The following is an 18,809-nucleotide window of genomic DNA, read 5'->3' as shown; positions in this document are numbered from 1 at the left end:
ACCACCTCTAGCAAGCACACACTGGTCAAACCTTGGGCTCTGGCGTGCCCAAGCCTGGTTCTTGGGGAGGCCTACAGCCTGTGGGTGAGTGGGGGGTGCAGGGCCACAGCGGCCTTCCTGGCAGCTGACACTCACCATTTCCTCTCCTGGGCTTGTGCACCCTGCTCTCTCCTCCCTCCCTAAGTTCACAGCCTGGACTGTCACATCCCCACCCCCGCGTCCCAGGCAACCCTGCTTCAGACACACGTGAGCACAGCGCACACGTATACACGTGTGCACACACGTGCTTCCTGGGCGGCTCCCATGCATCCTGGAGAGAAGTCAGCCAGACACCAAGTACAAATACCCCCAAACTTTATTACCCCCCCACCCCAGCAAAGGCACCTCACAGACAGTGGCCAAAGCAGCATCAGGGAGTGGCACCACGGGTCAGAGGCCCCGGGCAGCGGGGCACAAGGCTTGGTTGAGGCAGGCCTGGCAGCGGGGGTGGACAGGCAGACAGGTCTGCTGCCCAAAGCCCACCAACAACCCATTGATCTCGCTCCATAGCTCCCTGTGGGAAGGGGGGCAGGGTGAGCATGGATTAAGGCAGGGAGGTGCCCCCCGCCCCTCACCCGGCCACACCTGGGCAGCCACTCCTCCAGGGCGGCGCGGGTATCCTCCGGGGACTTGGTTGGCTTCTTGGTCCACCTCAGCCGGTTGGCGATTCTGTGCACGTGTGTGTCCACGGCTGTGTGGAGATGGGGCCGGGTGAACAGGCAGCCTGCCAGCCCAGACTCAGGGGACCTTTGTGGCTGGGTCCCAGGCCTCTGGGATGAGCGGCGGCAGGCCCTGGTGCTGGGTGAGGACCGCCCAGTCCTGGCTGCTGCCCTCTGTCTTGCATTTCTCCCAACACAGAGAGAGCCAGGTGGGGGTTTTCTGCTCTGAGCTGACCCATTCCCACTGAACCTGGTGCCAACTGGGCAGGTGGGTGGTGGTGTCTCTGATTCCCCCAACAACAGAAACAGCTAACTTGGGTGGGATCCTGTGTGAGATGTGCCAGCCTCAGCTCAACTTGGTCTTTACAGGGCAGAAGCAAGGTGGGGCAGGTTCTCGTGTCAAAGCGTGCATTCTCTGGGCATGCAGCTTAGTGGCAGAGGTACTCTTAGCACGCACAAACACCCCACTCCACCCCAAAGTCTGTGCTCTCAGCCCAGGCCTCCCAGGAAGGAGGCTTTGCCAACTCCATCCACTCTGCCTCCTGTGGCCCGGGCCCTTCCCTGTCCAGGAACTGGCTGTGTGGCAGCAAACTGGCACAGCTGGCTGGCCTGAGTCCCCGCTGCAGAGCCAACCCCTGTCACCCCAGCTGTCAGAGCAGGGGGCGGTGGCTGCTGTGGTCCACCTGGGCTCGGCCCGTTTGCATCAGCCAGCCACACACCGTGGCCTCCTGCCAGCTGCAGTCCCAGGGCTTGCCAAACAGAAAGCCAACCCCATCTCACCGCCACCACCTCATCCCCAGCTGCCTGGGGAACCCGGGGTGCTGGCGAGGACTCACATCCTGGAGCAGTCCGCCTCCATTTCTCCCTCTTCCACAAAGGTGACCATGTTCTTTTTTTTGTTGTTGCAGTACCGGGGTTGGAACCCAGGGGCATTTGACCTCCGAGCTACACCCTCTGCCCTATTTTTTAAATTAATTAATTAATTAATTTTTGCGGGTCTGAGGATGCAATCTAGGGGCATTTGACCTCCGAGCTACACCCCCTGCCCTATTTTTTATTCTTTATTTTTGAAACCAGGTCTCACTGAGTTGCAAAGGGCCTCACTAGGTAGCTGAGGCTGTCTACGAATGACGATCCTCCTCTGTCTCAGCCTCCCGAATGCTGGTATTACAAGCATGCCTACCATGCCCAGCTTGGTGACCTTGGGATCCAGTGCAGAGCCACGTTATGTGTGAGCCTCTGTGTGGGCCAGAAGGACTTCCTGCATATTTGTATACTTAGGGAGGGCGACTGCTTCACCGGCTTTGAGCCAAAGCTCAGAAAGGCTGAGCACCTGCTCTGAAGCTGCCCAGCTGGGAGGGGCATAGTTAGAATTGGCTTCTGTCCCCCATGACCCTGGTTTTTTATTTTTAAAACTAATTAGGGAGAAGCTAGGCATGCACCAGTAATCCCCGTACTTGGGAGGCTGAGACAAGAGGATCACAGGTTCGCAGCCAGCCTCAGCTACTTAGTGAGACCCTCCATAACTTTGTGAGACCCTGTTTCAAAATAAAAAATAGGGCTGGGGTGTAGCTCAGAGGTAGAATGCCCCCTGGAGTCAATCCCCAGTGCTGGAAAAAGAAAATTATTTTGTGGAGAATAAACCCAAGGTTTTACACATGCCCAGTAAGTGCTCTTTCGTATCCCTGCCCCCCCCTTTTGTGTGGTACTGGGGGTGAAACCCAGGGGCTTTCTACCTCCAGGCTATGTTCCCAGACCTCTTTTTATATTTTATTTAGAAACAGGGTCTCCCTAAGTTGCTACTTTCAAGCTACACCCCCAGCCCTATTTTTTGTCTTTATTTTGGAACAAGGTCTCACTGATTTGCAGAGGGCCTCACTAAGAAGCTGAGGCTGTCCGCGAACTGCGATCCTCCAGTCTCAGCCTCCCAAATCTTGGGATTACAAGTGTGCGCCACCATGCCCGGCTAGTTTGTGTTTATTTTTTTAATATGCTTTTTTTTTCGTGGTACTAGGGAATCAAACCCAGAGATATTCTACTGCTGAGCTATACCCTCAGCCCTATTTTTTATTCTTTATTTTGAAACAGGGTCTCACTAAGTTGCGGAGCGCCTCACTCAAGTAGCTGAAGCTGGCCACAAATATGTGCTCTTCCTGTCTCAGCCTCCCAAGTACTAGGATTTACAGGCATGTGCCACCATGCCCAGCTTTATTTTTTAATTTAGAGGGCTTCTTCTCTCCCCTAGGAGCACCCCTGGGGTCTCCCTGCAGCTGGCTGGGCCCACAGCCAACCACTGAGGGTGGCATTCCAACACTCATATCTACTCTGCCTGCTGCAGGCAAAGCACAGGCTCCGTTTCTGTTTCCACCATGGTGGGCCCTTCCCCCACGGAGCTGCCTGACTGCGCCCAGCACTCCTGGGACACGGGCAGCCGAGGACAGCACCCAGATAAGCTCGAGTGTCTGCTGAGAGGCTGGCGGGCACTGCAGTGGAGGTGGGGAAGCTTCAGCCCACTTCCTGACCTAGCTTTTTCAGGGTGGCTGCTCTCCAGCTTCGCCAGGGGGCTGGCCAGTAGGTCCCAACCACGCCCTGGGCCCCTGGCTGCGCTCCTGCTCACCAGCGAGTGATGGAAGGCACTGACAGCCCAGGGGCCTGCCGAGGAGACCCCCCACGGGCACCTGCAGGACGCCCAGAGGAGTCTGGGACGGGGGCAAACCCTGGTTCTGGGCTGGCTGGGCCCAGCTTCTCTGTGGCTACCAGAGTCTCAACTCCTCTGGGCAAAGCTCTAAGAAGGAAGTAGCACTGTCCCACCCCAGGGAGAGCATCTTTACCTAGGACAAGAGCCTCTGATGCCAGAGGCAACGCCTAGGAAAGGATTCCAGGAAGGCACCCTATCCTCAGACAGCCCTTCCTCCTCCCCGCCCCACCTTCCCCAGACCCCTGTTCCATGGCTCTTTTTCCACAGCTTCCTGGTTCTGGCCTCTCTCTTGCCCACAGCTTTGCAGCGCTGACCCTCCTGCCTGGAACCGGTCAGCCCTGCCCTTCCCGGGGCCCTCTGCTGAAACACGACCTCAGGAAGTCTTCCCAGGCGCCCTCGGCCCAGCCCCCTCCCACCATGGGCTCCCCTCACAGGGCTGCAACAGCGGCACAGACCTGTGCTCGCCTGGGCCTTGTGGAGCCGCCTCCAGTGGGAGCCAGCTCAGCATTTGGAGCACCTTTCTGACCTTCTGGGCTGAGTGTTGGATGAGAAGCTTGGAGCTGGGGCCACAGATCACTGAGACGTGGGGACCCAGCAGCAGCTCACAGGCCAAAAGCTGGCCCCTTGCCCCTTTGTGCTTGTGCCACATGCCACTCACCTATGCCTGAGACGGTGCCCCAGGCCACAGCCATGGCCAAGTGTGCCATCTTGGGTCCGACGCCTGGCAGCGCCACCAGCTCTGCCACGGAGGCTGGGATGTCCCCGCCATAGCGCTGCTGCAGAATGACGCTGGTCTGTTTGATGAACTTTACTTTGTTCTGAAAGATGGTGCAGGGTGGGGTCAGTCTGGGGAGACCCCAGGTGCCCGGAGCTGCCCATCATCTATCTGTCCAGGATTCATGTAGAGGCACCTGCTCCCCACTCCCAGGAGGTAGGATGGAGCAGGGGCAGCAGGTAGGCCCAAGGGAAACCCTTGCCAGGCCCAAGGCAGGCCTGACCCCTGCCTCCCACCCACGTAGGCCACCGACAAAGCGGTGGGGTCCAGTTTGAGACCCCTGCCCCAGCGTTCCCCTAGAGGCCAGGCCAGGCTGAACAGGCCAGCCGTCCCCAGGAGTTGGGCTTGGTAACACCTGGGCCTTCAGGAAGGAGGGCTAGCGCCCGGGGCTCCCCATCAGCTGCCGGGCCAGCTGGGTGGTTCCCATCCTGCGCCTGAGTGGAGAAGGCTATTTAAAACCTGTCTGACAGATTGCAGCCCACGACAGTGCCAAAGGAAGCGGCCCCACCCACAGAGGCACTTTAACAGATCTGCCCACCCACCACCCAGGCCTCTGTGGGGTGGCGGAGCAGCCTCTCTGGGACTCTGGAGAGGGGGGTGACTCACTCCAGGGAGACTTGGAGTAAACAAAGGGGAAGGGGAGGAAGGGCGGGGCGGGAGCTGGGCGGGAGGTGAAGGAAGGAAGGGGGGGCAGACAGGAAAAGCCAGGGAGCTCTAGGGACAGGGCGCTGGCCCCGCGGTCCAGCCATCCACCCTGGCTGGTCAGTGGCACGAGGACCTCCTGTGGCCAGAGATGCCGGCCCAGGACCTACTCAGGCCCCATGCACAGGCTGGACTCACCCTCCAGAAGCCCACGGGATAGATGAGCTTGCCCAGCGTGCCGTCGTCCGTCTTCAGGATGCTCTCGACCGTCAGGCCCCGGGCCCGCAGCCGCTGCATGGCGCCGGCTGTCACCTGGTCTTTGGTCTGGCTGGACAGCATCAGTGACAGCAGCACCTGGTACCTCCGCACCTGCTTGCACAGCGACAGGCCGGGGTGGCAGCAGGGCCTGGGAGCTCCCCTGCCAGGCTCCATTATGCCCTCTACCCCCTTCACTTTATTTTGTGGTACTGAATGGAACCCAGGGGCATTCTACCTCTCAGCTATACCCCAGCCCTATTTTAAAAAATTTTTATTTTGAAACAGGGTCTCTCTAGGTTGGTGAGAGTCACACTACTTGCTGAGGCTGTCCTCAAACCTGTGATCCTCCTATTTCAACCTCTCAAGTACTAGGATTACAAGTGTGTGCCACCACACCTGGGCCCCCGCCCCCCCACTGCACTGGACTTCCTTATTACTTGGGCCAACAGGGTGTGTGGGCCTGTCTTGCCATCTACAACAAAGATAGCAACCATCTGCTTCAAAGGACTGGTGTGAGGCTCAAATGATTTTCAAAGTTCTTGTCATCAAACAGGTACCCAGTCAATTACTAAACAGCCATCAGCTACTAAGTAGAAGCTGAGGCTGTCTGCAAACCGTGATCCTCTGGTCTCAGCCTCCCAAATGCTGAGATTACAAGTGTACGCCATCACTCCCGGCCATCAGCTACTATTATTATCATTACTGCTTTGTTGATGGTAACATTATTTACTTTATACACAGGGAAATGGGATCAGAGTCTTCAGTACACAAACCATTAGGTAGCAGCATGGGGCTCAGCGAAGCATAAGGAACTCCCTCCCTGCCATCCTGGACACCCCCATGGGTCAGCATTGTACCCAGCAGAAAGCAGAGCACATGGCCTAAGCCACAAGCCGGCCTGCTGAGTGGCCGCAGGGAAGGAGGTGTGCTGCCCAGTGCTCTGGGTTGGGGGGGTTGCCAACCAAGAGCTGCCAGCTCTCAGGCTGTCCCTTGCAGAGGTAGGAGGGGAAGCACATGTCTTCTTGTTTGGAGGGATGGGAAGTCACCTGGGAAAATGGCCTGCCTACCTTTGGAGGGGCTCTGGGGTCATAGCAGTGCTCAGCTCCCAGCCGGTCCACAGGCGCATCCTTCCTGCTCCTCATGGCGCGGATGTTGGCTAGCTGCTGCTGCCAGTCCTGGGGCTCCCAGGCTGGCACTTTGAGGGCTGTGGCCCCCTCACCTTTCTCGCCATCCAAGGCCTCATAGGCCACATGCAGCCTCTGTGGCTTTCGTGGACGCTTCTCGGGTCTGTGGCTTTTTCTTCCTTCTGCAAAAAAGGGTAGGTTACGGCTGCTGCCTGCTTGTCGACTCAGTCCTCCCTCCCTCATTCACCTAAGGATTGTCCACCATCTACCCCAGAGGGAGTGCTCTGCCCTCTGCAGGCAGAGCACGGCCAGACTGACAGAGGGCACACTGCATTCAGGCGCAGTAGCCCATGCTTGTAATTCCAGTACTTGGGAAGCTGAGACAGGAGGATCACATGTTCACAACCAGCCTCAGCAACTTAGAAAGGCTCTCCGAAACTTAGTGAGATCCTGTTTCAAAATATAGAATAAGCTACACATGGTGGCACACACTTGTAATCCCAGAATTTGGGAGGCTGAAACAGGAGGATCGTGGTTCAAGGACAGCCTCAGCTTCTACTTAGTGAGGTCCTTTGAAACACAGTGAGACCCTGTTTCAAAATAAAGAGTAAAAAAAAAAAAAAAAAAAAATAGGGCCTGGGGTGTAGCTCAGAGGTAGAATGCTCCTGGGTGACATCCCTAGTACTGCCAAAAGGGGGAAAAAAAAAAATATATATATATATATATATATTAAACTGGGCATGGTGGTGCATGCTTATAATCCCAGTACTTGGGAGGCTGAGACAAGAGGATTGCAGGTTTGCAGCCAGCCTCAGGTACTTAGTGAGGTACTCCATAATTTAGTGAGACCCTGTTTCAAAAGTAAAATAAAAAGTAGGGCAGTGGTTATAGCCTGGAGGTAGAATATCCTTGGGTTCCATCTCCAGTACTGAAAAAAAAAAAAAAAAAAAAGAATAAAAACTAGGCTAGAGGTAGAATGCCTGGGTTCAATCCCCAGCACAGCAAAAACAACAAAGTACACATTTGCACACAAGGACCTTGGAGATAGCCTCTGCCACAACAGTCCTGATATCCTCTAAGCTGCTCCAAGAATTTTTTTCTTTTTTTCCTTTGGTACAGGGATTGAACCCATGGACAGTCTACCGCCGAGGTACATATCCAGAACTTTTTATTTTCTGTTTTGAAACAATCTCACTACTTGCTGAGGCTATCCTTGAACATGTGATCCTCCTCTCTCAGTTTCCCAAGTACTGGGATTACAGTCATGCGCACTATGCCGGGCTTCTAACACCTAAATTGGACTGTCGATTCCCTCTTAGAACTCCTCCTTGATCTCCCTTGGTAGCCACAATAAACTCCAAACTCCCTGGGCCACGAGGCTCCCGCTACCTGGCAGGCAGCATTCTTCCCCGGCCCTACAGCAGGAGAGCCTCCAGCCCTGCCTTCCTCCCAGTGGGCCTCCTGCCCGGACTGCCCCGGGCGCCCAAGGGAATCCTGCTGGGGCCAAGCGCGGGGGTCCTGTCAGCCTCACTCCTTCAGATCCTAACCCTGTTGGGCACAGGGTAGGTCCTTGGTGGCCACAGGGCAAACAATGAACGCCATGCCCTTTCCTGTTTTCGCTCAGAGCCACCGCCCGGCGGGGAGACTTCTGGCTGGGTGTATTTCTGGCACGCGGCCTGGCTGCGGGAAGCGCTCCGAGGGCAGGGCGGTGCGCCCGCCGCACAGCCAGCCTGCAGCGAGGGGTGCCCGGGGCCCTGTCGTTCGGGAGGAGGGGGTGGGTGGGTGTGCGCGCCCGGAGCGCAGCTCTGAGGACCCCCAGCCTGAGGGCCAGAGCCAGGTGGGCCTCGGGCCGCACGCGGCCGGGGAAGTGATGCGCGCCTGCAGGTCCGTGGCCCCGGGGGGCAGGTGTGGCGGCTCAGCGCGGCCCCAGCCCGCCGCCGGCCTCCTCCGCTCGCCTCTCCTCCCAGCGCGCGGCCGGCGCGGCGCTACCTGCAGCCGCCTCTCGGCTCCGGGGTGGCGCGGGCTCCTCCCCACCCTCGCGCGGCCCGGCCCCGGCAGCGCGACTCCGGCGGCGGGTCAGCATTCTCACTGCGGCGCTCATGCCGAGCCCAGCGGACTACACATCCCGGCGGCACCCGCGGCCAGATCACGAGCGCGGCCGGCACCCAGAACTACGACTCCCGGCAAGCCCCGCGCGGCCCCGCCCCCGGAAGTCCAGGCCGTGCTTCCGGCGGCGGCTCCGGCCCGGGGGTGTGCGCCCTTCTCCGCGGCTGGCCGCCCGGAGCGCGGGGGCCGTGCACGGGGTGAGTGGTTTCTGGCACCCCGATTGCCCGGCCGGCTCGGCCCGCGGTGTGGCCGGTCCGTGACGGGGAGGCGGGCCGCGCAGCGCCAGGGTCTCGGCAGCGCCTACTGCAGCCTGGCCCTGGTGCTCCAAGCACTCCTTGATTTTAAGTCACGGCGGGTGCGAGGTCTCTGTCGCTGGCGTCCCCGCGACAGTCCCGCCTCAACATGGAGAGAAGAGAGATGGCTAACGTCGGGGTTCCCTGGACCCCGCGGCGGCCGCCCCCACCCCGTGCATCCAGGCGGGTGGTGGTGTTTGAGCAGGACTCGCTAGACCAGGCCCGCAAGTCGCAGGCCGTTTGGGGTTGTCCTGAGGGACCGTGGGGGGAGATGTGATGTCCACCATAGACCTAGGGTCTGGGCGGCTGGAGGTCAGCAGACGGGCAGGTAGGCGGAGCTGTTGCTCTGGTGTCTCCAATGCCGCTTTCTTCTGCACAGAGGAGTCCCCTCGGGCTCCCCTGCCCACCATGGCCAAGCCAGCAAGCAAAGATTCAGGCCTGAAGGAGAAGTTCAAGATTCTGTTGGGACTGGGAACGTCAAGGCCAAATCCCAGGTCTGCAGAAGGCAAGCACACGGAGTTTATCATCACGGCGGAAATCCTGAGAGTGAGTGAGCTGCCCGTGTCTTCTCTAGTCTGCTGGGAAGCGCAAAGAAGGCCGGGTTTTATCTGTCACAGGGCCTGTGGGAGATGGGGTGACTTCAAGCGCAAGGCTCCTTCCTGTCTTGGTGACTTGCTTTAGCACATTTGTGTCAAAATTCAGATATTGAAGCTGGGTGTGGTGGCGCTTGCTTGTAATCCCAGCATTTGGGAAGCTGAGAGAGGATTGAGGTTCGTGGATACTCTCAGGTACTTAGGCCCTTTGCAACTCAGTGAGACCCTGTTTCAATATAAGGAATAAAAAGAGAGCTGGGGATGTAGCTCTGAGGTAGAATGCCCCTAGGTTCCACCCCCCGTACCGCAAAAATAAATAAAATAAAATAAAATAAAAAACAGGGCTGGGGGGTGAGAAGCTTAGAAGTAGAATGCCTTTGGGTCCAATCCCCAGTACCACACACACACACACACAAAAGAAAATTCAGATGATTGAGCCTGGCACAGTGACACATGGCTGTAATCCCAGTATTTAGGAGGCTGAGACAAGATTATAGGTTCGAGGCCAACTTCAGCAACTTAAAAAGCATATTAAAACCAAACCAAACCAGGTATCGATGCAAAAAACCCTTCATTTTATTAAATGTGGTTTGCATGACTTTCTCACAGGCGATGAGGGGTATGGTCAGATATTAACTGACAATTTGTGAGTTCCTAGGAGTAGATCATTTTTTGTTTGTTTGTTTGTTTGTTTATTTATGGTGATTGAACCCGGGGTGGGGGGGCGATTCTAGCCCCAAGCTACATACCCAACCCCTCCCTTTTTTTGTGGTCCTGGGGATGGAACCCAATGGCGTTCTACCTCTGAACCACACCCCCGGTCCTATTTTTTATTCGTGTGTGTGTGTGTGTGTGTGTGTGTGTGTGTGTGTGTGTACTGGGGATGGAACCCAGTGGCTTTTCTGCCTCCAGGCTATACTTCCAGACCTTTTTAATACTTTATTTGGAAACAGGGGCTCACTAAGTAGCTGAGGCTGGCTTTGAACTTGTGCAGTCTGTCTCAGCCTCCCAAGCACTGGGATTATAAACTTGCCATGCCTGGCCGTTATTCTTTATTTTGAAACAGAGTAACACTGAGTTGCAAAGGGCCTCACAGAGGAGTAGCTGAGGCTGTCCTTGAACCGGGATTCTCCTGTATCAGCCTCCCAAATGCTGGAATTACAAGTGTGCTGTGTGTGTCACCACTCCCTGAAACAATCATTCTACCACTGAGCTACTCCCCCATCCCTGTTTTTATTTATTTATTATTTGTTTATTCTTTTGGTGGTACTAGGGATTGAACCCAGGGGCATTCTACCTTTAGGCTACATCCCCAGCCCTTTTTTTTTGGTACTGGGGATAGAACCTAGAGACATTCTACTCCTGAGTTACATCCTGAGCCCTATTTTATTTTCTATTTTGAAACAGGGTCTCACTAGGTTGCTGAAAGTCTCATTATATTTTGCCATACTGGGGACGAAACCCGGGGCATTCTACCTTTGAGCCACACCCCCAGTCCTATTTTTTATTTTTCATTTCTTTTTGAAACAGGGTCTCACTAAGTTGTGGAGGGCCTTACTAAGTAGCTGAGGCTGTCCGTGAACCACAGATCCTCCTGTCTCAGTCTCCCAAATGCTGGGATTACAAACGTGCCACTATACCTGGCTTGAAAGTGTCATTATTTTGCTAGGGCTCTCCTTGAATCTTATCTTCCTGTCTCAGCCTCCCAAGGACTGAGATTACAGGCATGCACCACCACACCCAGCATCTCCTTATTTTTATGTGTGTTCGAATTCCCCTAGTATATGCCTGACACCAGTTTTATCCCATAAGTAAATACAGAGACTTTGCATTTATAAAGTTCTCTCTCAGAAAGCCAGGCATGGTAGCACATGCTTGTAATCCCAGCATTTGGGAGTCAGAGACAGAAGGATTACGGTTAGCGCCCAGCCTCAGCTAGTACTTAGTGAGGATCTTTGCAACTCAGTGAGACCCTGTTTCCAAATAAAGAATAAAAATTAGGGCTGGGAGTGTAGCTCGGAGTTGAAATGCCCCTGGCTTTCATTCCCAGTACTGCAAAAAAAAAAAAAAAAGTTTTCTACTCAGAAACAACCAAAATGCTCATTAACTGTTGAAGGGTGTAAATGAGATGTGGCACATCCATGAGACTGGGTGACTCATCAATAGAGTGGATAATTGACATGCTACAACATACGTGGACACAGAGCACGCGAAATGGAAGAAGCTAGTCACAGAGCTTCCCATAGAACACAGACTCGTGTGGGAACAGGCAAGTCCATAGAAAGAGAAAACACATTGGTCGTCGCCAAGGCTGAGGGGAGGAATGAATTGCTATGTGGTTTCCTTTTGGGGTGATGAAAATGTTTTGGAAATAGTGGGGACAATTGTAATCATTGTGCATGTACTGAAGCCTGAACTGCACAGTTTAAAATGAAGCTAGCCATGGTGGCACACGCCTGTAATGCCAGTGTTTGGGAATCCAAGACAGGAGGCTTGGAGGTTCAGGACCAGTCTCAACAACCTAGCAAGACTGTGTTTCAAACAAAAAATAAAAGGGCCAGGGAGGCTGGGTGTGGTGGTGCATACATGTTTTTTTGTTTTGTTTTGTTTTGTTTTTGCAGTACTGGGGATGGAACCCAGGGGCATTCTACCTCCGAGCTGCACTCCCAGCCCTAATTGTGATTCTTTATTTGGAAACAGGGTCTCACTGAGTTGCAAAGGGCCTTACTATGTAGCCGAGGCTGTCCATGAACCAAGATCCTTCTGTCTCAGCCTCCCAAATGCTGGAATTACAAGTGTGCACCACCACGCCCATCAGGTTTGCAGTTTTGAGGACAGCCTCAGCGACTTAGTGAGACGCTGAGCAGCCTCGCGAGACCCTGTTTCAAAACAAAATAATAAAAGAGGTTGGGGTGTAGCTTAGAGGTAGAATGCCCCAGAGTTCAATCCCCAGTACCCTCCACACACAAAAAAGGGCTGAAGAGCCAGGCATGGTGGCACACACCTGTAATCCCAGTACTTGGGAGGTTGAGACAGGAGGATCTCAGGTTTGAGGACACCCTCAGCAACTTAGCAAGGCCCCCAGCAATCTAGTGAGACCCTGTTTCAAAATGAAACTAATAAAAAGGTCCAGGGGTACAGCTCAGAGGTAGAGTGCCCCTGGGTTCAATCCCCAGTACAATAAAAAAAAAATTGCTAGAATATGCCAGGCATAGTGGCATATGTGTATAATCCCAGTACTTGTGAGGCTGAGACAGGAGGGTTCAGGTTCAAGGCCAGTCTGAGCAATTTAGCAAGATCCCATTTCAAAGTAAAGAATAAAGTTGGATATGGTGGTTCACGCTTATAATTCCAGTATTTGGGAGGGTGAAACAGGAAGATCGCAGGTTCATGCCAGCCTCAGTTACTTAGTGAGGCCCTCTGCAACTTAGTGAGACCCTGTTTCAAAATAAAGTATAAGCTGGGTGTGGTGGCACACGCTTGTAATCCCAGCGCTTGGGAGGCTGAGACAGGAGGATCACGCAGGTTCGCAGCCAGTCTCTGCTGGCCTAAGAGACCCTGTTTCCAAATAAAAAATATAAAATAGGTCTGAGAGTGTAGTCTGGAGGTAGAAGGCCCCTGGGTTCCATCCCCAGTACCACACACACACACACACACACACACACACACACACACACACACACACAAGAAAGAATAAAATAGGGGTGGGGGTGTATCATCTTGGAGGTAGAATACCTCTGTGTTCAATTTCTAGTACCACACACACACACAATAATAAAAGGGCTGGGGCGCAGCTTGGAGGTATAGGATGCCTCTGGGTTCAATCCCCAGCATCAATATATAAATAGGTAAATAAAGAAATAAACAATATGATGTATTTTACATTGTGTGAACTTTATACTAATAAAAACTGCTGTTGCCTGGCATGGTGGTACATGCTTGTAATCCTAGTACTTGGGAAGCTGAGACAGGAGGAGGATTGCAGGTTTGCAGCCACCCTTAGCTACTTAGTGATGCCCTCTGCAACTTAGTGAGATCCTGTTTCAAAATAAAGAATTAAAAAAATAAAAGGGGGCCGGATGTGGTGGTGCACGCTTGTAATCCCCGCGCTTGGGAGTCAGAGACAGGAAGATCATGCAGGTTCGAAGCCAGCCTCGCTAGCTTAAGACCCTGTTTTAAAAAAAAAAAAATATATATATATAATATATTTATATATAATATATAAATAATAGGGTCTGGGAATGTAGCCCAGAGGTGGAAGGGTTCCATCCCCAGTACCACCAAAAATAAATAAATAAAAGGGGGGCTGGAGGTGTAGCTCAGAAGTAGAATGCCCCTGGGTTTGATCCCCAGTTCTGCAAAAGAAAAAAAAAAAAACTGTGCAGTTAAGAAAAAGTTGCCCATTCTTAGTCCACCAAGGTGAAGTAGGAAGCTTTTCAGCAAATCCTGGTTCCATAGCTCTGCTGCAGAGTACAGGTCAGGAAGTGTGGCGCTCCTCACAGGGTGGTGTGTGGTTGCTGTGCAGGGACCTGGCGTCTGAGTGCTGGCTCCTTTTCCTTCTTGCCCCTCCAGGAACTCAGTGTGGAATGTGGCCTCAACAATCGCATCCGGGTCATAGGGCAGATCTGTGAAGTTGCAAAAACTAAGAAATTTGAAGAGGTAGGTTTATCTCACTTGTGCTGCTGGAGAAATGCATGTCAGCCATCTAGAAACCTTGGTTTGCTTTTTTTTCCTGCTAAGTATCTGAGGCTGCCTGCGAACTGCTATCCTCCCGAATGCTTGGATTACAAGCATGCGCCACCACGCCAGCTTGGTTTGCTTTTTCTAGGAGTGCGGTTGACAGGTAGCTTGGTGAAGATGGTATTTTCACCATTTTACGGCAATTTAACTTTCAGCTTAGTGATGGAGAAGTTTCTGGAAATGCCCTGAATACAATCCTGTGAGACCCATCATGGTGGGGAACAGGCTTTCCCAACAGATCTCAGGAAGGGTTATGAAAATGTGTGCCAACTTGTCCTCTCATGTACACACTCGGGAGAGTGGAGATTGAAGGAATGCCAGGGAAGGGTGTGGCTTCGCAGAGGGCTTGTCAGGGCACCAAGGCTTGGGCCTGCTTGGGTGAGGGGACTGGATGACGGCAGCTGCGCGCCGCCCAGGACAGACACTGCCAGGTGCTTTCTGGGCGGACATTTGCAGGTTCCCCTGCCGTCCACAGACGGTGGCAGGGGTTCTGGGGTCAGGGCCGCTGTAGCACCTAATCCAGTGTGTGAGACTCAGGAGGGGACTCTGATGCACCATGGGAAGTGCCAGTGCCTCCTCAGCAGTTCATCTGAGACATGGGAGCTGCGTATCTCCGAGGGAGGGACACCCAAGGAACAGATAAATAGGTTTAGGGGCTGGGATGGCCCACAGGCATCAGGAGGATCACTTCAAATGGAGCAAGGGCTGGGTGTGTGGCAAACGCCAAACTCTCAGGGAGATGGCGGTGTAAGGACAGCCTCAGCAACCTAGAGAGCCTGTTTTACAAATGTATGTATGTGCTGGGCGTGGGCGCGCACGCTTGTAATCTCAGTACATGGGAGGCTAATGCAGGAGGATCGCGGTTTGCGGACAGCCTCAGTAACTTGTGAGGCCCTCTGCAATTTCGTGAGGCCCTGTTTCAAAATAAAGAATAAAAAAGCCGGGCGTGGTGGCACATGCTTGTAATCCCTGTGCTTGGGAGGCTGAGACAGGAGGATCACACAGGTTCACATTCAGCTTCAGTTACTTAGTGAGGCTCTCAGCAGGATCACACAGGTTCAAATTCAGCTTCAGCTACTTAGTGAGGCTCTCAGCAACTTAGTGAGGCTCTCAGCAACTTAGTGAGACCCTGTTTCCAAATAAATTATAAAATAGGCTGGGCATGGTGGCACATGCTTGGAACCCTAGCATTCCTGAGGCTGAGACCCAGAGGATTGTGGTTCATGGACAGCCTCAGCTACTTAGTGAGGCCCTCTGCAACTCAGTGAGACTGAGACCTGGTTTCAAAATAAAGAATAAAAATTAGGGCAGGGGATGTAGCTTGGCGGTCACCCTGGGTTCCATCCCCAGACCCACACACAAAAAATAAATAAAATAAAATAGGTTTAGGAGTATAGCCCAGAGGTAGAAAGCCTTTGGGGTCCACCCCCAGTACCACCACCACCAAAAAAAAAAGTGTATATATAATACGTTTGTGAGTATCAGCCTGGAGGTAGAAAGCTTCTGAGTTCCACCCCCAGTATCACCAAAAACAAAAAAACAAAAAAACAAAGCCAGCCTCAGCTACTTAGTGAGGCTCTCGGCAACTTAGTAAGAACCTGTTTCCAATAAAGTATAAAATAGGTCTGGGAGTATAGCCCGGAGGTAGAAAGCCCCTGGGTTCCACCCCCAGTACCACCAAAAATAAATAAAATAGGGCTGGGGTGTAGCTCAGAGGTAGAATGCCCCAGATTTCAATCCCCACTGCTGCCCCCCCCAAACACCAAACACACACACACACACACACACACACACACACACACACACACACACACGTTAGGGCTAGAAGTGTAGATGGGTAGAATGCCTCTAGGTTCAACCTCCAGTTTAAAAAAAAATTCAAGTGGAACACAGGAGATGAGTGAGGGTCCCAGTGTCTCCTGAGTCCCTTTGGCTGTTCAGCAGACAACCTGCTGAGGAGTCCCAGAGCGAGCTCTCTGGGGGTGGAGGTGGGGCCGAGGTGGGGGTGGGGTGGGGTGGGGGGCTGGCCCAGGTGCTCAGAGGAGGAGGCTGAACAGGGACTTGGGGAGCAGAAATGACTTGAGAGGCGGGAAGGGTGGATGGCAGAGGTGCACCGAGTTCTTCCTGGGCAGCTGGTGGGCAGCACGGCTGGTGGTTTTGCATAGAGGATGGCCTGGGGCAGGGTGCCAGGCCAGGGCCCATGCTATGCTGGCTCTGAGGCTCCTGTGGCTTCCCCAGGGTACAAGCAGCTCCCCAGGGGACTGCCCACTGTGCTCAAAGCCGGGCGCTTGCCTGGCCTCCCGCTGCCTCGCGCTAGCAGTTCCTGGTGCAAGGGACCTGCGGGGGAGTGCTCTGAGGCCTGTCCAGGCCGTGGGGTGTCCAAGCAGCATAAGGAACTGGTTCCGAGCCAGCAGACTGATGTCCTGCCCTGTGGAAGGGCCAGGGTGCATGGAGGCCACACCTCATTGCTGTTTCTTTCCTCTCTGCGGGTTGCAGCACGCGGTGGAAGCACTCTGGAAGGCTGTCGCGGACCTGCTGCAGCCGGAGCGTCCACCAGAGGCCCGACATGCGGTGCTGGCCCTGCTGAAGGCCATCGTGCAGGGGCAGGTGAGGGGCGGAGCCGGAGGGGGTTGCGGGATGACATTGGGCCACCTGCCCTTTGGGCTCTGGTCTGGAGCTGGACCGTGTGCATGGGCACTCCCGTGTCACCCCTCATATCTGTAAACATGGTCATTCTGCTCACACAGATCATCGGGCAAAGCGCTCTGCACAGCCCTTGCCGCTTCCCCAGCCAGGGCCATCCCCTGCTGTGCCCCGAGCCCCCTGTCGCTGATCCAGCTGGGAAGGCCCCTCCGGGAAGCCTCTAGTGGCCGCCCTTTCCCTTCGTGCTCAGCTGCTTTGAGAGGCCTGTCCCTCTCGCTGTACCTCTCCTGGGGCTGTCACACCTTGGCGTTTGTCATCACATGTGTTTGCCCTGGGCTACAGGCTGGGCCAGGGCAGGAACTGTTGTCTCTGCTGTCTGTGTCTGCAGTGCCCAGACCTGGCACGGTAGGCGATCCTCACACGCCAGTCAGCTCCTGGCTGGCACTGTGGGTCCCCTGCCCAAACGCTTGTGAGGTGTCCCTGTGGTCTTGGTGCCCCTGTGTTTCTTGGCAGCTGTGTGGAGACCCTAAGAGGCCTCTGCTGACCCTGTGATTCTGTCTCTAGGGTGACCGCTTGGGGGTCCTCAGAGCCCTCTTCTTTAAGGTTATCAGGGACTACCCCTCCAATGAAGACCTCCATGAAAGGCTAGAAGTTTTCAAGGCTCTTACAGACAACGGGAGGCATATTGCCTACTTGGAAGAAGAACTAGGTAGGTGCCATGGCTGGGTTACAATTTTTCTGGTCTTGGACTAAATTTAACCTGAGGGTTGGGGGCTATATCTCTGGTAGAGTGCTTGCCTAGCATGTGCCAGGCCCTGGGTTTGAACCTCCATACTGTCCACTCCCCCCAAAAAAACATTTCTACTGCTTCTTCTTTTTTTTCTGTCTTAGGAATTGAACTCAGGGGTGTTCTACCCCTAAGACACACCTCCAACACTATTTATTTATTTGTGGTACTCGGGTTAGAACCCAGGGGCTTCCTACCTCCAGGCTATACTCCCAGACCTATTTTATACTTTATTTGGAAGCAGGGTCTCACTAAGTTGCTGAGAGCCTCACTCAGTAGCTGAGGCTGGCTTTGAACCCGTGCGATCCTCCTGTCTCCGCCTCCCTATTTTTATTTTGAAAGAGGATCTCGCTAAGTTGCTGAGGTTGGCCTTGAACATGTGATTCTCCTGTCTCGGCCTCACAAGTGCTGAGATCACAAGCATGTGCCACATGCCCGGCCCTGCTGCCTCGCATTCTTACAACCCCAGAACTCGGGCTGGGAGGCTGCCCAGCAGTAATGGGCATTCCCCTTTGCTGGGAAGGAAGCGAGGAGGAGGTGCGTCCTAGAACCCTCACACACTGCTCTCCCCCCAGCGGAGTTTGTCCTGCAGTGGATGGATGTTGGCCTGTCGTCGGAGTTCCTTCTGGTGCTTGTGAACTTGGTCAAATTCAACAGCTGCTACCTGGATGAGTACATCGCATCGATGGTTCAGTAAGGAAAGGTCAAGGGCCTAAATTCTGGCTGGCGCGTAGTCAGTGGTCGGCTAGGACTCTGGTCTAGCATGCACGCGGCTTGGGTTCCATCCTCAGCTCCACTAAAAAGAAGAGGACTTAGTATTACTCTGACAGCATCCCTACTGCCATGGCTCATGAGTTCAGCTCTGCAGGGCAAAGAAAGCAGATGAAGCTGCCCAGTAAATGGAGACGTGGAAGTGGGCATGGCCACCTTCACTTAGAGCATCGCCCGGTGCTTCAGTTACTGCCTGTTGTTGTTGTTGTTGTTGTTGTTGTTGTTGTTGTTGTTGTTGTTGTTGTGTGGTTCTGGTGATGGAACCCAGGGGCATTTGACCTCCGAGCTACACCCCCTGCCCAATTTTTTGTCCTTTTTTTTTTTTTTGATGGTACTGGGGTTCCTGGAAACCCTTCTACCTCCAGGCTACACTCACACACAGACCTATTTTTTATATTTTTATTTGGAAACAGGGTCTCTTAAGCCAGCGCGGCTGGCTTTGAGCCTGCGCGATCCTCCTGTCTCCGCCTCCCAAGCGCGGGGATTACAAGTGTGTGGCACCACGCCCAGCTTATTCTTTATTTTGAAACAGGGTCTCACTGAGTTGTGGAGGGCTTCACGAGGTAGCTGAGGCTTCTGTGAACCGTGATCCTCCGGTCTCAGCCTCCCAAATGCTGGGATTACAAGTGTGCGCCGCCACGCCCGCCTCATGTTGGTTTTTCAAAGTAGCCTGTGGTGTCC

General features: G+C 54.0%; 2 protein-coding genes across 24 annotated transcripts in view; one reads left to right on the top strand and one right to left on the bottom strand.

Annotated features, from left to right (window-relative positions):
- Positions 1 to 429: 429 nt before the first annotated feature.
- NTHL1 (nth like DNA glycosylase 1) lies at positions 430 to 8,319 on the bottom strand (the record flags this gene model as incomplete). Its single annotated transcript, XM_080704645.1, is given in 7 exon segments — positions 430 to 553; positions 625 to 730; positions 4,055 to 4,214; positions 5,012 to 5,182; positions 6,139 to 6,377; positions 8,185 to 8,307; positions 8,310 to 8,319. Coding segments are annotated over 7 exon segments (933 nt in total).
- Positions 8,320 to 9,002: 683 nt separating this feature from the next.
- Positions 9,003 to 18,809, top strand: part of TSC2 (TSC complex subunit 2) — a gene marked incomplete at both ends in the record, with an annotated part of 42,259 nt that continues 32,452 nt past the window's right edge. For 20 of the 23 annotated variants that reach the window (XM_080704341.1, XM_080704340.1, XM_080704344.1 and 17 more), the window contains 5 exons: positions 9,003 to 9,140; positions 13,760 to 13,846; positions 16,424 to 16,534; positions 17,135 to 17,279; positions 17,933 to 18,050. In XM_080704341.1, the coding sequence (XP_080560467.1) occupies positions 9,003 to 9,140; positions 13,760 to 13,846; positions 16,424 to 16,534; positions 17,135 to 17,279; positions 17,933 to 18,050 (599 nt within the window). The remainder of the gene's footprint in view (positions 9,141 to 13,759; positions 13,847 to 16,423; positions 16,535 to 17,134; positions 17,280 to 17,932; positions 18,051 to 18,809) is intronic. The other 3 variants (XM_080704346.1, XM_080704345.1, XM_080704337.1) reach the window with 1 other exon arrangement.

Source organism: Muscardinus avellanarius, assembly GCF_963383645.1.
Source record: "Muscardinus avellanarius genome assembly, chromosome: 10".
NCBI lineage: Eukaryota > Metazoa > Chordata > Mammalia > Rodentia > Gliridae > Muscardinus > Muscardinus avellanarius.
Note: the sequence above shows the minus strand (reverse complement) of the source record. Positions and strands in the feature narration are given on the sequence as shown.